This window comes from Platalea leucorodia (genome assembly GCF_965183815.1).
Source record: "Platalea leucorodia genome assembly, chromosome: 25".
NCBI lineage: Eukaryota > Metazoa > Chordata > Aves > Pelecaniformes > Threskiornithidae > Platalea > Platalea leucorodia.
Genome location: NC_138847.1, coordinates 2549168 through 2570918, shown reverse-complemented (window position 1 = coordinate 2570918; position 21751 = coordinate 2549168). Strand labels below are relative to the sequence as shown.

The 21751-nt window shown below is 51.3% G+C and overlaps 1 protein-coding gene across 1 annotated transcript; it reads right to left on the bottom strand.

Annotated features, from left to right (window-relative positions):
• Window positions 1-5558: 5558 nt before the first annotated feature.
• On the bottom strand, window positions 5559-19875 carry LOC309600804 (IgGFc-binding protein-like; the record flags this gene model as incomplete). The annotated part of the gene is made up of 12 exons (XM_082333391.1): window positions 5559-6035; window positions 7769-8055; window positions 8262-8642; window positions 9235-9434; window positions 10017-10590; window positions 11132-11724; window positions 12656-13220; window positions 14079-14474; window positions 15172-15414; window positions 16075-16391; window positions 17160-18407; window positions 19809-19875. 12 exons carry the CDS (start codon window positions 19873-19875, stop codon window positions 5978-5980), a joined length of 4929 nt encoding a protein of 1642 aa, XP_082189517.1. The 3' UTR covers window positions 5559-5977.
• Window positions 19876-21751: the final 1876 nt, after the last annotated feature.

The following is a 21751-nucleotide window of genomic DNA, read 5'->3' as shown; positions in this document are numbered from 1 at the left end:
TTAAATAACAGAAGACTTTGCTTTTCGCAAGCCAGCAGCCGGATTGCGAAAGGTCGGCGGGGGATTAACCCCTGCAGAAGCCTTTTGCTCCTTGCAAAGCTTTGCTTTTTGCAGAGAGGGGGGGAAAAGGAACCCCCCCGGCGTTTGCACGCTGCAGCCTTTCCCCCCCCCCCCCCTCGCCTGCAAACTGCATCTGCAGACCCGCGCGACGCCGGGAGTTTTGCAAAACCTTGCCAAAAAAAAAAGCTTTGGGCAAAACCTTGCCAAAAAAAAAAAAGCTTTGGGCAAAACCTTGCCAAAAGGAAAAAGCTTTTGCCATCGCTTTTCTTGCAGCATCCCGCCTCCTTCTTCCTCCCAGCCGCGGCCTGGCCAACCGCCCGCAGCTCAGGTTGCAAAACCAAGCGGGCGCTTCGCCAGCTCCTCTCGGATTTCTGGGAAATTCGGGCCTCCCGCTGCCAAAGGCGCTCGCTCCCACCGCCCTCCTGCGTCTCCTCGCTTCAGCTTTTGTTTTATGATTAATCTTCATTTATTTTTTTTTTTTTTTTTTTTTGCAATGGAGACAGCTGAGACGTGGCCACCCCGGGGGAGGAGACACCTGATATTTCTGCTCCCCCCGGAGGTAAATAAAAAAGCAAGAAGGGTTCCGCCGCCTCCCCGGGGTCTTGCACAATCGGGGCGGAAAGGTGGAAAGCGGGGCGGCGTGACGGCCGCTGGCTGGCGGTGTCGGGGCGCGGGGAGGGGGTGGGGTGGCAGGGCGAGAGGCGCTGGGGGGGGCGAGAGGCCTTGCTGGGATTTGCAACGGGCGTTGCTGGGGTTTGCGGTGCTCGTTGCTGCAGGTTGCAGTGCCTCTCGCCGGGGATTGCAATGCCTCTCACTGCAGGTTGCAGTGCCTCTCGCCGGGGATTGCAATGCCCCTCGCTGCGGATTGCAGTGCCCTTCACTGTGGTTTGCAGTGCCCCTCACCGTGGTTTGCAATGCTCCTCACCGTGGTTTGCAGCACTCCTTGCTTCCGTTTGCAGTGCCCTTCGCCCTGGTTTGCAGTGCCCCTCGTTGCAGATTGCAGCACCCCTCGCCCAGGTTTGCAATGCCCCTTGCTGCAGATTGCAATGCCCCTCGTTGCAGATTGCAATGCCCCTCGTCGTGGTTTGCAATGCCCCTTGCTGCAGATTGCAGTGCCCCTCGTTGGAGATTGCAATGCCCTTTGCCATGGTTTGCAATGCCCCTCGCTGCAGATTGCAATGCCCCTCATTGCAGATAGCAATGCCCCTCGCTGCGGATTTCAAAGCCTGCTGCTTTGGATTGCAACGGGCCTTGCTTTGGTTTGCAACGCCTGTTGCTTTCATTTGCAATGCCCCTCGCTGGGGTTTGCAATGCCTCTTGCTGCAGATTGCAATGCCCCTCGCCGTGGTTTGCAATGCCTCTCGTTGCAGATTGCAATGCCCCTCGCTATGGTTTGCAATGCCCCTTGCTGCGGATTTCAAAGCCTGCTGCTTTGGATTGCAACGGGCCTTGCTTTGGTTTGCAACGCCTGTTGCTTTTGTTTGCAATGCCCCTCGCTGGGGTTTGCAATGCCTCTTGCTGCAGATTGCAATGCCCCTCGCCGTGGTTTGCAATGCCCCTCGTTGCAGATTGCAATGCCCCTCGCTATGGTTTGCAATGCCCCTTGCTGCGGATTTCAAAGCCTGCTGCTTTGGATTGCAACGGGCCTTGCTTTGGTTTGCAACGCCTGTTGCTTTCATTTGCAATGCCCCTCACTGGGGTTTGCAATGCCTCTTGCTGCAGATTGCAATGCCCCTCGCCGTGGTTTGCAATGCCCCTCGCTGCAGATTGCAATGCCCCTTGTTGCAGATTGCGAAGCCCCTCGCCGTGGTTTGCAGTGCCCCTCGCTGCAGATTGCAAAGCCCCTCGCCGTGGTTTGCACCCCCCATCGCACTGGTAATAAAATTGCGCGTGATTTTTTAGGGTTGGGGGGCTAAAATGCAATTCCTCCACCCGACCCGGGTCCGATCCCCCGTTTTCACGCACCCTGTTGAGTTTTTCACCGTTGCACAACCCAGCTTGGAAAGGCCGGATCTCCCGGGGTCGCCTCCACTCATTGTTTTTGGGGAAAAAAAGGCAATTTCTTCATCCCTGGGGCTTAATTCCGCAGGAAAACACCCTTCCCTAGAACAGAGGCCACCTGCGCTCTGTGAGCAACGGCGGAGAAAACATTTTTCCGAGGAAATCATCGAACTCCGTCTCCTCGCAAATATTTGGGCTCGAAAAAGAGCGAGTGAAGTCCTGGGCCGGGGGAAGGCGTCCAAAAGCCACGAGTGATTTATTCCCTTTATCTTAGGATGCATTTTCTGGGATTTCTGGTGAATTGGGTGTTCTGGGGAAGATCATCCCTGCTGGATGTTTCCCTGGCAGGTTGCGAAAAGCCAAAATTCGGTGATTTATTCCTTTTTTTTTTCCTCATCGTTTTGATTTTGGTAGAATTCTTCAGGGATAATTTGTAAATACGGCGGGATTTTATTTCATTGCGTTGGATTTGTCTTAATCGTGTTGGGATTTGTCTTAATTGCGTTGGGATTTGCCTTAATTGAGTTGGGATTTGTTTAATTATGTTGGGATTTGTCTTAATTGCGTTGGGATTTGCCTTAATTGCGTTGGGATTTGCCTTAATTACGTTGGGATTTGTTTTAATTGTGTTGGGATTTGCCTTAATTGCATTGGGATTTGCCTTAATTGCGTTGGGATTTGCCTTAATTGCGTTGGGATTTGTCTTAATTGCATTGGGATTTGTTTAATTACGTTGGGATTTGTCTTAATTGCATTGGGATTTGTCTTAATTGCATTGGGATTTCTCTTAATTACGTTGGGATTTGCCTTAATTGCATTGGGATTTGTCTTAATTGCGTTGGGATTTGTTTTAATTGCGTTGGGATTTGTTTAATTGCGTTGGGATTTGCCTTAATTGCGTTGGGATTTGCCTTAATTGCGTTGGGATTTGTTTTAATTGCGTTGGGATTTGTTTAATTGCGTTGGGATTTGTTTAATTACGTTGGGATTTGCCTTAATTGCGTTGGGATTTGCCTTAATTGCATTGGGATTTGTTTTAATTGTGTTGGGATTTGTTTAATTACGTTGGAATTTGCCTTAATTGCATTGGGATTTGTTTAATTACGTTGGGATTTGTCTTAATTGTGTTGGGATTTGCCTTAATTGCGTTGGGATTTGCCTTAATTGCGTTGGGATTTGTCTTAATTGTGTTGGGATTTGTCTTAATTGCGTTGGGATTTGTTTTAATTGCGTTGGGATTTGTTTAATTGCGTTGGGATTTGTCTTAATTACGTTGGGATTTGCCTTAATTGCATTGGGATTTGCCCTAATTGCATTGGGATTTGCCCTAATTGCATTGGGATTTGCCTTAATTGCGTTGGGATTTGTTTTAATTGCGTTGGGATTTCTTTAATTACGTTGGGATTTGCCTTAATTGCGTTGGGATTTGTCTTAATTGCATTGGGATTTGTCTTAATTGCGTTGGGATTTGTTTAATTGCGTTGGGATTTCTCTTAATCGCGTTGGGATTTGTCTTAATCGTGTTGGGATTTGCTAGAATTCCTTTGGGATAATTTGGAAACGCGTCGGGATTTTTCCGTAATCCCTTTGGGATTCGTTAGGAGCGTTTTGAGGTGACAGCAAAGTCGTTCGGAGTATTTTACGATTAATTTGAGATCGTGCGATTACTCTGGGAGGGGTTTAGGATTCCTTTGGGATATGTTCTAATGGATTTCCTGGGAATTCTTTCGCATGAATCCCTTCAGGATCTTCCCCCGCTCTCCCTGGATCGCCCAAAACCCGGAATTCTTCAAGCGCAAAACCCCAGACGTCGAGCAGCTGCTGACGGCACCGCTTTCCTGCTGACTCGGCGAAAAAAAAGCTTTTGGTGGAAACGGATTGACCTCGCAGGAAAAAAAATCGGTGTTTTTTTTGTTTGTTTTTTAATATTTCAACGTGGGGATATTGAAATATTATCTTAAAAAAGCTCCCAGGGAGAGGGGCGGTGGATGCGCGACGGGGCGTGCATATGGCTGCTGTCAACTCAAGCAAGTTTCTGGCTTCAACGAACCCACGAATTTACTCCCCGAGCAGTCAATTCTCTTTTTTCCCAAGTCGTTCATGAGGCATTTTTTGTTTTTAACGAGTCTTTTTTTGTTTTTAACGAGTCTTTTTCTGTTTTTAACGAGTCTTTTTCTGTTTTTAATGACTCGGCCTGTTGCTCTCTCTCTGCGGGACGTAGCGCAAGAGCTGCGGTTGTGTTTGCGTCGCCTCCAAAAAGCTCCAGCTCCCACGGGAATTCAGCTACGCTCGGATGGTGGAAATCAGTTGGGGTGTTTCACCACGGAAAATTGCGGTGTTTCACTGTGGGAGATGTGTTGGGTGGGTTGTTTGACCATGGGAAGACACGTTGGGCTGTTTCCTGACAGGAAAATGGTGGTGTTTCCCCATGGGAGATGTGTTGGGTGGGTTGTTTCCCCATGGGAAGACACGTTGGGTAGGTTGTTTCACCGTGGGAGACACACTGGGGTGTTTGACCATGGAAAATTGTGATGTTTCACCATGGGAGACGTGTTGGGTGGGTTGTTTGACCATGAGAAGACACGTTGGGGTGTTTCCTGACAGGAAAATTGTGGTGTTTCACTGTGGGAGATGTGTCGGGTGGGTTGTTTCACCGTGGGAGACACGTTGGGGTGTTTCCCTATGGAAAATTGTGGTGTTTCACCACGGGAGATGTGTTAGGTGGGTTGTTTGACCATGGGAAGACACGTTGGGGTGTTTCCTCACAGGAAAATTGTGGTGTTTCACTGTGGGAGATGTGTTGGGTGGGTTGTTTCACCATGGGAAGACACGTTGGGTAGGTTGTTTCACCGTGGGAGACACACTGGGGTGTTTGACCATGGAAAATTGTGATGTTTCACCATGGGAGACGTGTTGGGTGGGTTGTTTGACCATGAGAAGACACGTTGAGGCGTTTCCTGACAGGAAAATTGTGGTGTTTCACTGTGGGAGATGTGTCGGGTGGGTTGTTTCACTGTGGGAGACACGTTGGGGTGTTTCCCGATGGAAAATGGTGGTGTTTCACTGTGGGAGACGTGTTGGGTGGGTTGTTTGACCATGGGAAGACACATTGGGGTTTTTCCTGACAGGAAAATTGTGGTGTTTCCCCATGGGAGATGTGTTGGGTGGGTTGTTTGACCATGGGAAGACATGTTGGGTGGGTTTTTTCCCCGTGGGAAGACACGTCGGGGTGTTTCCCCATGGGAAACGTGGATATTTTCGCTGGGGGAAACCACACTGAGGTTTTTCCCCCACAGGAAAAATGTTGGGGTGTTGCTCCCCCGATAGCGGGAACAGAGGAGACAATTCCCATTTTTTCCCCCCACCCCAGAATTTACAAAGCACAAAAAAAACCCCAAACCACCAAACCCACAAGAAAAAACTTTGTAAAAAGGGTTTATTGATTTACCCAGCAGCAGGCAGCGTTATACTGAAAACAGTCAACGGGAACAGTGCATTTCTGGGGGAAAATGGCTGGGATTTGGGTCTGTGGATCTCAATTTTCTGTTTATTTTGGTTTGAGGTGTTTATCTCGCTTTCCTTCAGGCCACTCCGGTGTAGATGGATCATCTCGCCTTTGGGCTCGACCTGAAGTAGATCAGATCTTTAAAATACACCTTTTTTCTCCCTGATTTCAGGCCAGATCAAGCGTTTGCCCTTTTTTTTTTTTACAGGTATTTGAGGCCACGTGACCTGCTACCGTAGACGTCCATCATAGCTCAGTGCTTGCACTTCTGCGCTTGCAGAAACTCAACCCGAGACGCCCATCGGTGCTTCCAGAGGCGTGAAAACCTCGGCGGGAGTATTTACAAGAAGTACGTGAACTGCGAGCGTGCGCGGAAACCGTTCCCTCGCGTCGGTCCCCGCGGGGTTTCGCCTACTGCATAGGGTAGACGGGGGCTTCCGCTTCCATCCGCACGAGGTTGGAGACGCGGCTGTAAGAGATGAAACGTGGGCAGCCGTCAGGGTTTCCCCTTTGAAGAGGAACCAACAGCCCTTCCTCACCCTCATCATCGCATCCCCGCCGGGAGGCAGAAAGTTGCGTCTTCCCCTTCCCGCAAGGCGAATTTTCCTCAACGCCACCATGTTTTTCGGGGGCCGATCCCCTCCCTGCGCGTGGGATCACGCTCAAAAAGTTTCCAAGCCTGGCTACTGCCTTACGGCGTTGTTGGCTTCATCTTCCACGTCATGGACGTCGCCAAAAACTTGCAGTTCCTTCCCCACCCGCCACCCCGTTGTTGCAACTTTGTCCCATGTCCCTCAGGAGCATCCTGGTAGCCAGCAGCAGAGGGGAAGCAAGGGTTAAATGATCGTGTTAGGGCACGTGGCGGGGTTTGGAGTTGGTGTGGAGGTGCCGTGCGGGACAGGCAACGCGGTGGGAGGGCCGGGGAAGGCGGCGGAGTGAGGACAAGCCGGTGGGCGACGCGAGGGCGAGGCGTGCAGGCGAGCAAGCGGATGGTGGAGATGGGATGGCCCTTGGGAGGATCGTCATTGCCCGGTGGCGGTGGCTTTGGAGTTGCTCTTTGGTCAGTAAAATGGCTCTCTATTGGGCAAAATGGCTCTCTATTGGGCAAAATGGCTCTATAATGGGCGAAATGGCTCTCTATAATGGGCAAAGTGGCTCTATATTGGGCAAAATGGCTCTATAATGGGCAAAACGGCTTTATAATGGGCAAAAGGGCTCTCTATATTGGGCAAAACGGCTCTATAATGGGCAAAATAACTCTAGACTTGGCAAAATCACTGTATATTTGACAAGATCACCTTAGATACAGCAAGATCACCTTATGTTCAGCACGATCGCTCTATATATGGCAAGGTGGCCCTCTGTTCAGCTGGATCGCCCTGTATTCGGCAAAATCGCTCTGTATTGGGCAAGATCAGCCTATATTTGGCGGAGTTGCCCTATAGTTGGCAAAATCACTCTGTATTTTGCAAGAAGGCCCTGTGTCAGCAAGATCCTTCTATATCGGGCGAAATTACCTGATATTCAGCAAGATCCTTCTGTATCGGGCGAAATTACCCCATATTCAGCAAGCTCATTCTATAGCCAGTGAAATCTCTCTATAGTCAATAAATCAGCCTGTATTTGCCTCTCTGCTTCTCGTGGGGACAAACCCGAGCAGCGTAGCGAAGCAGAAGCCATCCCATGAGACCCCAAAGAACCAATTTTCGGCTTGCTCTTGGCTCGGTTTTTTCTTTCTGCGAAGGCAACTTTCCCGGGCGTCGTGATTTTGGTCGATAGCCATTTTGTCCTCCGGGTAGGACACGCAAAGCTGAGGCATTGGGTGTCTACTCCTCATACGTGTCTCTCTAAGAGACTCTCTGGTCCGTGCTGAAACCAGAACCCCCCAATTATTCAGGTAATTAATTAGGGAGGGTCAAACGAACTAAGCCTTATCCAATCATGGAGCTGCAGGAGCATTTGTAGCGTGAGATGTGACAGCGAAGGAGGAGAAGAGTCACTCACCAGAATAATTTCCTTGGGTTTGTGTGTCAGTCGCTGTGGATGAAACCAAAGAAGATGGAGAAGTCCTTCCCGGATGCCTCCTAGCCCAACCCGCTGATGCCCCATGGAGGTCGTTCCCTACCCTCTTGCTTGCCCAGGCATAAAAAAATATCGACCCATGGTTTGGGGGGGGGTTTGGGGTCTTTTGGGGTCACTCACCATCCCGCAAAATCCTTGGCTTTCCAGGCATCGACAACCTCTCCGATGCTCCTCACGGTCCGGCCATCAGGCAGCTTCAGGTCATCGCTGGGGTCGCCATTGAAGTTGCCGCAGGGAGCGCAGAGCTGGTTGACCAAGGCGGCCCCTACGGTCACCGTCACCTCCCCGCTGGGGCTGAAGAGCACATCCATCCCCGACGTATGGGAGATGGTGATGTTCCTCGCCGCCGCGCTCACGGAAATGGCTTTGGACACCACAGCTGGAAGGCGGGTGAAAAGACCGTTCACCTGCAGCAAGGCAAAATGCCAGAAACGGGTTAAAAAATCCCAGACTGCCCCATCAAAAGAGGACAAAGCACAGAGATATCCTGGGGGTTGAACACCTAAGGGCGTCTAAAGGACGAGGAGAGAAATCCCACCCAAATTCCAGGTCTTCATTTAATTATTCATCTTGCTCGGCCGCAAAGGGTTGCCCACACCCTGCCCCGGCTTACCCACACCTCCATGTTGTTATTCACAGTGATAAAAGCTTCGCGGAAGAAGATGAAGACGGCCACGGCAGCCGGGATGCTGTCGTCCCGACACTCGCTGACCTCCACCACCACCTTGAACCAGTTGGGTGATTGCTCGTTGCAAAGGGCGGCCACTTTGTAAGCGCCGCTGGCGAGGAGCCTTCCACCGGCGCCGTCGAACGTGGTCAAGGAGGCCCCCGGAGAGAGCCGGCACTGGCCTTCCCGCTTGACGCAGCGCTGCGCCCCGTCCCGTGTGGCGCAGACCTCGTCTCGGGGACACCGTATGTCCTCGCAGACAAGTCCCTGGGACGGGTGGCAATTGCATTTTGTGGAGCAGTTGCCGGAGATGATGGTCTCACCCGCCTGGAAAGGAAAGGCTCAGACGTTAATCCATATGGACGCCACCTCCGAATTTTGGGGGAATTTCCCACCTTTAAGGGGGGAAGAAATCCCGGAGAGAGAAAGAAAAACCGTGAGATGGATTTGGTGGAGTTTGTGCAACTCAACGAATTAATTGTCCTTTTTCCCCTGGTCCAGCGAATCAAAATATGCCTTTGAGGATGTTATTAATTGCATTATTTTGGACGTGCGTCCTTAAAATGAAGCGACAACCCACCTCGACGAAGACCGAGTCCCAAAACCAGTTGCATCGACTAACTGGGACAACCCACCTCATCAAAGATGGAATCCCCAAACCTGTTGCATCATCTAGGTGGGACAACCCACCTCACTGAAGATTGAGACCCCAAGTTGCATCGATGAGATGGGACAACCCAACTCATCAAAGATTGAGGCCCCAAACCGGTTGCATCGATGAGATGGGACAACCTACCCAATCAAAGACTGACTCTCCAAACCAATTGCATCATCCAGATGGGACAACCCACCCCACAATCCTTCCTCAACTTGATTTTCACCAAAACCACCAACGCCAAGCCTTGATGGTCAACCTCACCTTGAAATACCGTCCCTGGTGCATGCAACCGCACCGCTCCAAGGACACACAAGCTTCTCCGTCGAAGAGGAACCCATCGTCGCACTGGCAACCCTCAAAGCACGTCCAGCTGCACGGGGCCGGCACGGAGAGGCTGGCGCAGGTGAAGTCGCAGGTCCGGGTGCAGAGCTCATAGTGGCTGTGGGGTGGGCAGGAGAGGGCTGGAATAAAGGGAGAAATAAAAAAAAAAAAAACAAAAAAACAAATCAAAACCCCAAAACCCCCCCAAAATCATGACCCTTTTTTTCTGGACCCACCGGGGCATCCCCAATGGTCTTGGGCGTCTTTGATGGCTCCAAGAGATGCTAAACCAACCAAATTTTGCTTTTAACGGCTGTATCACTAATCACCTCGAGGCAAAGTAGAGGGACGCCCGTTTCGAACTCATTGGACACAAATATGGACGTTTCGGGGGCGGTGAGCTGGAATTTCTTTCCTCCAGGGTATTTTTGGGGGGAAATAAGTGATTGAAGGCCCGAAAAGAGGGTTTTGGAGGAGGTTTAAAAATAATTTCTGGGCTATTTGATAGATTTTTGGGAGGAGTTAAGCAAAAGGCAGCCTTGCATGATATTGCACAAGTCATTTGTAGGTCGTCTCGGTTCGGACAGCAAAGGCAACTTTGCCTCGAAAGCAGGGAAAAAAAGCCACGATTGCAAAATTGGAGGGGTTTGCTGGGGGAAAATGTGGCTCTGGAGGAAAACAGGAGTTGAAGTGGCTCCATGGAGATATTCCGGAGCACTTACGGCAAAAAGCGGTCGTTCTCCACCCGCCGATCTCGGCCCCGGCGGCTTGGCAAGCGGCGGCGTAGGCTTGGAGGCTGTGGCACAGGACATCACGAGCACCGTCGGCAGCACAAACGTCGTGGAGGCAGTGGTTGAAATATTCCACCGGGCTCACCCAGGAGTGACACGGCCCGAAAGGTCCCGCTGGGTCCCGGATGAACCCGCAGGAGTCGCTGGCGCCGTAGGGAGCAGTGTCGGTGGCATCGCACACGGGGCAGACCTTGCCGTTGCAGCCGTCGGTGCACGCTCCGTCCTCCATCGGCACCTTCCAGGAGGTGACGAATTCCTCGGTGCTCTGTGCCAGGGACCCACCGGGCAGCTGGAAGTCATCACCGGGGTCGCCGTTGTAGTTGCCACCCAGTCCGCACACGCGGCCCCGGTAAGCGTCGGGGATGGTGATGAGGAGGTAGGTGGCCACGTTGTAGAGGAGCCGGAGGCCGGCGGTGGTCTGGAGGACGATGTTGTTCCCTTCTTGGCCAATCCGTAGCTTCTTGTCTTTCGTCACCAGCGGCAGCGTGTAGCGCTCCCCATCCACCTGGGATGTGCACGGAGGATGGGGAGGGGTTTGCACGCACGCGCGCACCGGGGGATTTTGCACGCACGCGCTCGCCGATGGCTTTCTTCCTGCACGAGTGCACCGATGGGTTTTGCATGCATCGGGGCATTTTGCACGCACTCGTGCAGCAGGGGCTTTTTGCAGACATGTGTGCACCAGGGGATTTGGCATGCACCAGGGGATATTGCACACACGTGTGCACCGAGGGATGGGGACATCCCAACTTCTGGATCAGGGGATTTTGCACGCACATATGCACCAGGGGATTTTGCATGCATGCATGCACCAAAGGATCTTGCACGCACGTGTGCACCGAGGGAGAGACGTCCTGACTTACCAGCGGAGGGATTTTGCATGCACCAGGAGCTTTTGCCTGCGCGCGTGCACAGGGGCTTTTGCACAGATGGCTGCACCGAGGGATTTTTGCACGCACGCGTGCACCGAGGGATTTTGCGTGCGCGTGCGCACCACGGATTTTGCACGCCCACGTGCACCGAGGCGCGGGACCCTCCTGACTTACCGTCACCTCCCACTTCCGTCCCCTCTCCATGCTGACTGTGTACCCGTGGATGGAGATGACCACCTTCTTCATCAGGGCCACGTTGCCCCGACCGCCCACGTCGTGCTCCAGCAGCACCGAGAAGTTCGTCAACCGCGGCTCCGGCTTGCAGAGCCGCGCCAGGACATAGGTGCAGGAGCCCAGGAGGTCAAAGGCTCGCCCGTCGAACGTCACGTAGTGCGGGTCGCCTGACACCACCAACCGCCCGTAGCCGGTGGGGTAGCACCCCAGCACCCCGTCCTCTACTCGGCACTCCTCGTGGGCGCTGCAGAAGACCTCCTCGCACTCCACCACCCCTTTGGCTTTGCAACGGCATCTCTCCCGGCACGAGGCGTAGAAATCCTCACCCTTCTTGTAGTAGCGGCCCCCGTGCTCGCAGCCGCACTCGCCCGCCGGCACGCACTCGTCACCGCTGAGGACGAAGCCCTCGTCGCAGAAGCAACCTTCGATGCACAGCGCTGACGTGCAGTCCGCAGGGATGGATCGACCCCGACACGTGGCCGGGCAGCTGCTCCCGCAGAGCTCGTAGTGCGAATGACGGGGGCAGGAGGGACCTGCAAGAAGCAGAGGAGAAAAACGTGAAGCCCTACTTGGATTTGCAACCGAAAGCATCAGGGTGAGTATTTCCATCATTGCACCGAAGCTTGGGGGGCAAATGCAAGCGAGTCTTCAGTGGTGGAGCATCAATATCGCTCTGGAGCGCAAAGGGGATTTATTTTGCGTTCCCTTTCCTTGCGTTAATGAAATACGTGGTGAGCAACGCGGATTTATTTTGCATTCCCCCTTCCTTGCATTAATGAAATACGTGGTGAGCAACACGGATTTATTTTGCGTTCCCCTTCCTTGCATGAAGGAGGTGGAGGAAAATACGGATTTATTTTGCTCTGTTGCACGAAGGAGGAACAAATTTTGCTCGGGAAATGGGTTGGAGGGAATTTTCCTGCATCTGTATTTGCATCTAAACTCATCGTTTGGCCTCGGGGCTGTGGAGGGAGAGAATAAAATAAGTTTTCTGGAAGGAATGGTTGGAATAGGGGGCAGATAAATCCTCTCCTTTCATCAGCCCAAAGCTTGGGGTGCAAATCCAAGCAAATCTTGAGTGGCCGAGCCTCAATATTGCTCCGGAGAGCGATGGGGACTGATTTTGCGTTCCCCTTCCTTGCATCGGGGAAGAATCTGGAGGGCAACGGGGATTGATTTTGCACCGTTGCATGAAGAAATGAATTTTGCTTTGGCAACGAGTTGGAGGGAATTTCCCCACATTCGTATTTGTGTCTAAACTCATTGTTTGGCTCAGGGGCTGCGGAGGGAGAGGATGAAGTAATTGCGTTGCAAGGAGATGTTGGAACTGGGGCAAATAAACCCGATTTTGGAGGCGTTTGGTGTTTCCGTTGGCTCTAAGCAAAGCCAAGAGTGGGCGGTTGGGCTCAAAACCTTATTTTTACGGCCAAGCGCGAGGGGGAATCCCCTTCTGGCCCCGCTCACCGCAGAAGGACGGCGTCCTCCACTGCTCCACGCCAACGCCGTGGCTCTGGCACTCCGTCACGTAGGCAGCGATGGCTTTGCACAAGGTGTCTCGCTGGCCTTTGTAGTGGCAGGCGTCGAAGGCGCAATCCTCGAGGAAGGGCGCGGGGTCGATGGCGCGGTGACAAGCCCGGAAAGGCCCCCCAGCTCTGGCGATCACCCCGCAATAGCCGTCACCGCGGTAGGGCTGTTTCTGCTCCTCGTTGCACACCGGGCAATCCCCCACGCAACCGGCCGAGCAGCCAGGGACGTCTCCCACCTTCCAGCTATCGGCCAGCTGGATTTCATCCGCGGCCCGTTTGCCGTCGCGAGTGATGAAGTCATCATCGGCGTCGCGGTTGGCGTTGCCGCAGAGGCCGCAAACGGCGCCGGCGTAGTCGTCGGGGAGGATGACGCGGGCGTAGCTGTACCAATCGAAGCTGACCCGCAAACCGAAGGCGGTGCGGGCGAAGCCGTGGACGCCGCTGTGGTAGAGCTCGAACTGGTCCTTCTGGGTGAACGGGAGCTCCACGAAGGCGCCGTTGACCTGGGGAAGGCGGTGGGGGAGGTCGGTGGTGGCAGCGGGTGCCAAACGGCTCGTGCAACCCGCTCGAGATCTGGGCGGTTTTGCAAAACCTTTTGCAGGGGGAGGATTTCCGTGCGAATGCGAATTAGTTGGAATTTGAGTGTTGGTTTTTTTTTTTTTTGCAAAACCCTTTGCACGGGGAGGATTTCTGGGCGAATTCAAATCAGTCAAGTTTGGGGTAAAGGCTTTGCACGAGGAGAATTTCCCGAAAAAAAAAATGCGAATCCCTTGAGATTCGGGTGTTTTTGCGAAAATCTTTTGCCCGAGGAGAATTTCCAGGCATAGGGTTCTATATTAAATGGAAAATATTATGGTTGGGAGGGAAAAATAAAGGAGAAGTTGTAGCTCAGCCTTTTGTGCAACACTTTGGCTAAAACAAGGTGGGAATTGAACCTTTCCCAAATTAATTGAGTCAGTTTGCAGCTGTCGGGGAGAAGGGGAATATAAACTCGGAAAGCCGCATGGGAGCAAAAAAAAAAAGAAGCCGAAGACGTCAAGCAAAGTGGCTGCTTTTGAACTGCTTTTTGCGATTATTCATGGTTATTTTTCCCCTCCCTTAGTTTCCCAGAGCGAAAATGGGCTGTTTCCAGCACGCCATGGACAAGTTGTAGGGTTTTTTTCTTTTTTTTTAATATTAAGTGTTTAAAAAGAAGGCGTTTAAATCCGAATTAGCTGCTCAGGGCTCCCTCTGGAGACGGCAGAAAGAAATTGAGGCTTCCATGAAAGCGAGCGTGAGGAAAAAAAGGGAGATTTAGGGGAAAAACGGAGAAAATAAGCCGTTTAGATGCAGGTTGCATGAGGTCCTTGGCGGCCACCTACCTTGACCTTGCGCGGATGCTCCTGGCTCATGCTGATGACGTTGCCGTAGACCTCCAACGTGACGGTTTTGGTGAAGGACACGGCTTTGCTGCCCCGGTTGTTGTTCTCCACCTTGACGGTGAAGGGGACCAGTTTGGGGTCCTGGGTGCAGAGGGCTGCGAACTGGTAGATGCACGTCCCTTGGAAGTCGTATCTCAACCCGTCGAAGGTGGTGTAGTGAGGATCGCCCGTCCCGATGCAGGTGAAGTACTTGTTCGCCTGGCAGCTGGGGACGCCGTTGACCGTGACGCATTTCTCATGGGCTTTGCACCCAGCCTTTCTGCAAGCCACCTTGCCCCCCGCCTCGCATCGGCACCGGCTCTTGCAGCTCCCGTCCTCCCAAAACTCCTCCCGGACCTTGTAGGAGCGACCATTGTGGAAACAACCGCAGGTTTCCACCGGGACGCACGTGGCGTTGTGGAGGACGAAGCCCTCGTCGCACTGGCAGCTCGCCGTGCACGGCTTGCTGCAGGACGCGGGGGCTTTGGGGTCGGTGCAGGTGGCAGGGCACGCCGTCCCACAGGCCTCGAAGTGGCTGTTTTGGGGGCATCTCTGAGCTGTGGGGATGATATTTGAGAAGAAGATCTCAAAAAAAAAGAGGGCAACGCAAGGGATGAGCTAAACGCTTTCCTGAGAGGGACATCGGGCTCCTACGCTGGAGATGTTGGCTCGGCTGATGCCTACAAGTGATTTGGAGTCCATGAGACACCCGGTGGGGATGGTCCTCGAGAAAACCCTTACATAATTCTGTGCGTTATGGAAGTCTGAAGTCAGATAAGGTGGATTTTGGGGTGGTTTGGCATGGAAAGAGCAACACAACCCTTCCCTGATGCTGGAGATGTTGACTAAGTTGATGCCTACAAGCATCAGCTTGGTGGGCTGGGCAGCAGCTCTCAGGTACCCCAGGGCCAGATCCCCCTTTTTTCTCCCCAAAATGCTTGGGGGACCCCCCCCATCTGAGCTCACCACAGCCTGGCGTGTCCTGCAGCGTCTCCTGGTCTCCGCAATCATCCCGGCAGGAGGGATCTCGCCAGCTCTTGGCCCAGTCCTCCACACTGGAAGCCTGAGTGCCATCGGAAAGCATCATCTCGTCCTCCGTGTCCTCGTTGAAGTTGCCGCAGAGTCCACAGGTGGCCCCGAAATAGCTGCTGGGCACCGCCACCATTATGGCCCAGTCTTCATCGTAGGTCACCTGCAGCCCAAAATCCGTCTGCAGGATAGTCCGACCCTCGTTTTGGGAGATCTGGATCTTCCCCGCTTCCAGGGTGGCTGGTAGGTTGATGAGTTTGTTGTTGACCTTGGGGAAAAGGAGAAGGATTAAATCTCATCGGATGGTGGCTTTGCTAAGAGTTGACAACCCCAAAAAAGCGTATAGATACAATCAGAAAGAGAAATTTCTTGCAGGAAGAAGGAATTAGCAGCATAAACCAGCAATTTTGCCCCACGTCCCGTAGATAGGCTGTAGCGGGAAAAGATCAAAACCCCAAGGTGTCATGGGAGAACCATCGTCTTCAACTTCGGAGCTTAAAATCTCATTTATGTTAAGATCCCCGAAGCGTACGGCTGGGAGAACCCTCATCTAACCGTGCAGAACAGACTGACGTCTCACCTAGACTCCTTTTTTTGTGGTAGATCTCCACGGTCGGTAGACCTCATGGAGGAAGCCAACCTCACGGTAGAGCTGCATCCTTAAAATTACCTTTTTCTCGATGCTAACCAAAAAGTCGGCATGGGTTCATTGGAGACACCTCTGAGGACATCTCGAGTCAGGTCCAAAACACCCCTCTCCTTTGCCATGCCTTGATTTATAACGCAAAATTTCCCAATACTCTCTGTTTTTTGGTGGTTCTCCTCATTTTTTTAACTTCAACCTCTCCCGCCACGATGTTTTATCCCCTTCCACTTGGCACAAAAGGCTTTATCTGGAATACCGCTGCCACAGCCTGGAAAAACCCACCTGGATTTTGCCTCCTTCTCCTTTGTGGATGGAGATGTTGTAGGTGTAGGCATAGACGTTGGTCAACCCCTCCTTAAAATCGCCTTCGCTCTTCTTCTCCTCCACGACGAAAGGCACCAGGGTGGGATCGTTGCCGCAATACTTGGCAATGGTGTAGGTGCAGCCGCCTCGGATGTCCACGGTCATCCCGTCGAAGGTGTGGTATTGCAAGGACTGAGAGCCCATGCAGGTTCCCATGTAGTCGTGCACGCACGCGGCCTCCCCCTTCTCCAGCTTGCACGTCTCCTTCGCGCGGCATTTCGCGAGCCGGCAGGGATCTGGAAGAAATCACAGGTGATTATTTGGAGGGGGGGGATGACTTTGCTGCCAGATGTGGCCTCGGGGACATCACTGCCACTGTAGACGGTCAACCAGCACCTCCGGATCTCTGCTATATTAAAGCAGGATTTATCCCAGGTAGGTTGAGCTACCTTAAAATTAGACTTGAATATCTGGGTTGATCGCTTGAGGCTCCTTTCCTCGATTGTTTAATTATACATCATTGATTTATCGATTATTTATAGATAAAAATTTATCCCAGGTAGGTTTAGCTACCTTAAAATTAGACTTGAACATCTGAGTTGATTGCTTGAGGCTCCTTTCATTGATTCCTTAAATATAGAAGATTTATTTATGGATTATTTATAGATAAAAATTTATCCCAGGTAGGTTTAATCACCTTCAACTTAGGCTTGAACATCTGGGTTGATCGCTTGAGGCTCCTTTCCTCGATTGTTTAATTATACATGATGGCTTTATAGATTATTTATAGCTTATATATTTCTAGAAGAAATATCCCTTCCAACGCTACGTTGGATGAATTACCCCCTTTTAGACCTTCCTATCCTTGCTCTACAGGAGAAAAGCTGTGTTTCAGCTCAAACCAGCTCATTTTAGATACTTTTCTAGATGCGAGCTCGGAGTTTATCGGCTACGGGGAGGGAAAGGGGCTGTTACAGGCACCCGGCTCGGGGAACTCAATTTTATTGGCAGGAGGGAAGCAAAAAGGGGGGGAAGGGAGCTGGAGGTGGCCACGGGGCACTCACCGCTGTCGCAAACGGCCACCGACCCGTAGGCTTTTTGCTCCCGGATCCCCACGCTGAGCAACCCGAAGGGAGAAGTCTTATGCTCCACCGTATGCACGGCGAATTGGCCGCCCAAATTCTGCCCGGCCCAGGAGTAATCGGTACCCGGGACGGGCTTCCACGCGACGTTTCTCAACGGCATTTTGTTGAGCATCAATCCAGACGTCTCCGAGCTCTTGGCTATCAGCAGGGCGTAATTATCGTAACCGTCCAGGGCGTAGATGTTATAGGAGTGGCAGTAGCTGGAGACGTCTGGGATGGTCATAAAAAAGGGGTCGTAAGAGATGGCATCTTTATTACCTCCGTCGGCAAAAAAAATGACCTGGATGCCGGCGTTGGCCGAGAGGTACAAGGTATTTAAGGCTTGGAGTCCGTAGAGCGTTGACCGGCTGGGCCGGAGCTCCCGAACGGTCTTGGTCACCCCGTGTTGAGACTCCACGCGCGTGGGTTGGGAGGTGGAGACGTAGATGATATCAGACTGAGTCTCGAAAGGCAACGGCGGGATGATGAAGGTGGTGCCCCAGCTGGAAACGGGTTGGAGCTGCTCTACCAAATGGTCGCATTGGGTGAACCTGGCCAAGCAAGTGTGGCCGGTGAAGACGGCCACGGGTTTCTGCGCCACGATCCTCGTGCCGGACATATCGGAAGGGCTTTGGAGCTGGGCTGCTTGGAAGGGCTCCAGTCTGATGGGGAGCACCGAGCCCCGGGGGTAAGACCGGCCTTGGTAGGTCACCGTGGCTTTGAGGTACACGTCAACCACGGTGGGCTCATCCCAGGCGGCCACCACGAACTCGCCATAGCGGTCAGTGCCCACGTTGGGGGTCACGACGTGGTACTCCGTGCCCCAACTGTGCACTGGGTAGACCACGGCTGAGTCAGTCGAGGTGGGTTTCTCATTGACCATCACCAGGGAGATGGCATTGTTGGCCCTCACCACCACGGTGTTGTCGAAGGTTTTACTTCCCACCATCTCTGCTTGGGGCGGGATCTTCACCAGGATGGTTTGGCCCGTGGTTGCCTGCACCGTCATCCTCAAGCCCGGCTTCTTCATGGAGATGGTTACGGACGTGAAGGGCGAATAACCCGTGATGAGCAGCTTGAAGTCGCTGTTGAGGGTCTGCTGCAAACCGTTTTGCATGAAGGCCACCACGAAGTCTTCCCCCAGGTGATGCGGAGCCGACGCAGCAACGCCGAGCAAGTAAAAAACACCTGGAAGAGCCCGAGGAAGAGGAGAGTTGAGCATCAGTGCCTTCGTCATCCAGAAGGTCAGATTTGGCTGGCGACCAAAACTCAAGTTGGGCTTGAGGTGGCACCTGATTTAATCTTGGTGGCTAAGGGATAGCGATTGGATGGCCTATTGAGTTGATAGGATATTAATTTTGAGAAATAACAGCTTGAATTAACGCTGATTTGATAAATTATTGATTTGATGGCCTATTGGTTTGATAGGATATTAATTTTGAGAAATAACAGCTTGAGTTAACGTCGATTTGATAGATTATTGATTTGATGGACTATTGAGTTGATGGACTTTTGATTTGATGGACTATTGGCTTGATAGGACATTAATTTTGAGGAATAACAGCTTGAATTAACATTAATTTGATAGATTATTGATTTGATGGACTATTGATTTGATAAATTATTGATTTGATGGCCTATTGATTTGATAGGATATTAATTTTGAGAAATAACAGCTTGAATTAACAATTTGATAGATTATCGATTTGATGGGCTATTGGTTTGACAGACTTTTGATTTGATGGACTATTGAGTTGATGGGATATTAATTTTGAGAAATAACAGCTTGAATTAACATTAATTTGATAGATTATCGATTTGATGGACTATTGGTTTGACAGACTTTTGATTTGATGGACTATTGAGTTGATGGGATATTAATTTTGAGAACTAACAGCTTGAATTAACATTAATTTGATAGATTATCGATTTGATGGACTATTGGTTTGACAGACTTTTGATTTGATGGACTATTGAGTTGATGGGATATTAATTTTGAGAAATAACAGCTTGAATTAACGTTGATTTGATAGATTATTGATTTGATGGACTATTGATTTGATGGGTTATCAAGTTGGAGAAACAAGGTCCATCGATTTGAGCAAATATTGAAGAAATTCCTTTGAAGGAATATCGATTGAGAGGCCTATCAATTTGAAGAAATAGCAATTAATTCCCTGGGCATTTTTGGGAGGGTTTCGTGCCCGATGGAGGAATTTGGAAGGAGCAATTGGGATTTTTAAGGCGTCTCCTTTCACCTCCAAAAGGCCACGGGGGTGGAAACGGGGAGAGCCACGCTCAGAGATGATGCTGAAGGACCGTGGCCGGCGCTGGGTTGCAACCAGGGGGAAAATTGCCCTATTTTCAACCAATCCCCCCGAAAATACGTCTTGGGTTGGGTCTTTGCCTCTTGGTTCCCCCTCTACGTGTCACGGCGGGGGGGAATTTTGTCTCTTCTCAATCGTTGCGTGGGATGGGGGTGCGAAATGTGACCTCTTGGCCTGGAAAAATCTTATTTTGAGGCGATTCACGTTTCGGAGGGGGAATTTTACAGGTTACGATGCGTTTCTCCACCCTGTTTGAACTCACTCCATAACACGACGGTCCGGACCCGCAGCGGCGCAGCAGCTTTTCCCCTGCCCGGGCTGTCGTCCATGGTCCTTTGGCTGCAGAAGGTAAGAAAACGATCAAATTCTCTGTTTTTTTAAATAATTTGCACTTGTGGTTGCCCACGGCCCAAAATTCTGAGGTTCATTGCGCTTGCACATGTCCTAAAATTCAACATTTTATTGCACTCGGACTCACACGCATCCCCCAAAAATCTGTTTTTTGCCCTCACGCTCATCCACAAAATAAGTGTTTTATTGCATTCGCCCCCAAAATCTGGTTTTTTCCCTCATCCCAAAATTCTACATTTTATTGCAGTTGCACTTGACCCCCAAATCTGCTTTTTTTTGGCGTTTACACGCGCCCTCCCCCCGCATCCGAGGACCCCCTGTCCCATCCCTTCACATCTCCACGGAAACCGAGCCAGGACGAAGCCTTTGGGTCCCCCCCAAATTTTTACAAAATTCAAGCTCTCCTCTGAGCATATTCCCTTTTTTCCCCTCTTCCCCCCCTTTTTTCCCCTCCCCCCCTTTTTCCCTTCCCCCCCTTTTTTCCCCTCTGCCCCCCTTTTTCCCTCTTCCCCCCCTTTTTCCCCCTCCTTTTTCCCTTTTTTCCCTTTTCCTCTTTTTTCCCTTTCCTCTCTTTTCCTTTTTCCTCCTTTCCCCCTTTTTTCCATCCCCCTTTTCCCCCTTTTTCCTTTTTTCCCTATTTCCCTTGCTTATTTTGCCCCATTTTTCCCTTCCCCCCTTTTCCCCCAAATCCTCTCTTTTTTCTCCTTCCCCCCCTTTTTCCTTTTCCTCTTCTTCCCTTTTTTCCTTTTCTGCACTTTTTTTCCCTTTTCTCCCCCTTTTTTCCCTTTTTCCTCTCTTTTTCCCCCTTTTTTCCCTTTCCCCCCTTTTTTCCCCCTTTTTTCCCTTCCCCCTTTTTTACCTTTTTTCCCCCTTTTTCCCTTTTTCTCCCTTTTTTCCCTTTCTTCCCCTTTCCCCCATTTTTTCCCTTCCCCCCCTTTTTTCCCTTTTTTCCCCTTCCCCCCTTTTCCCCTTTTTTCCCTTTTCCCTCTTTTTTCCCTTTTTCCTCCCTTCCCCCCCTTTTTTCCCTTTCTTCCCCTTCCCCCCTTTTTTCCCATTTTCCTCCCCTTTTTTCCCCTTTTTACCCTTCCCCCCCTTTCCCCTCTTTTTTCCCTTTTTTCCCCTTTTTCCCCCTTTCTCCTTTTTTCCCTTTTTCCCCGTTTCCCTTTTTCCTCCCTTCCCCCCCTTTTTTCCCCTTTTTCCCCTTCTCCCCCTTCTTCCCCTTTTTCCCCTTTTTCCCCTTTTTTCCTTTCCCCCCTTTTTCCTTCCCCCCCTTTCCCCCCTTTTTCCCTTTTTTCCCCTTTTTCCCACCCTTTCCCCCCTTTTTTCACTTTTTTCCCCTTTTTCCCCCCTTTCCCCCCCTTTTTTCCCTTTTTTTCCCTTCCCCCCCTTTTTTCCCTTTTTTCCCCCTTTTCCCCCCTTTTTTCCCCCTTTTCCCCCTTTTTCCCTTTTTTCCCCTTTCCCCCCCTTTTTTCCCTTTTTTCCCCTTTTTCCCCCTTTTTTCCCTTTTTCCCCCAAAATCCCCGCAGAAACAATCAAATTCAGCCGCTCCCGGGAGCAAACCCAGGGCTGGGGGGGGAACATTTGAGGAATTTCCAGACGTATTCTCCTTCTTTCGCCTCCTCCCTGCCCAAACCCCCCCATTTCTTTATATTTCTATTTACCCTTACCTCCCTTTCGTTTTTATCCGACCCCAAAAAGCTCCGCTTTGTCCTCAAATCCCTGCTGCGAATGTCGAGAGCGACCCCGGGCAGCCGACTCCTGCTCCTCCCTTGATTATTTATTGCAAAAAAAGGGGGAAAAAAATTAATTAAAAAAGGACAAATCGGGAGGCCCCCGGGGGCCTGACCCACCCAG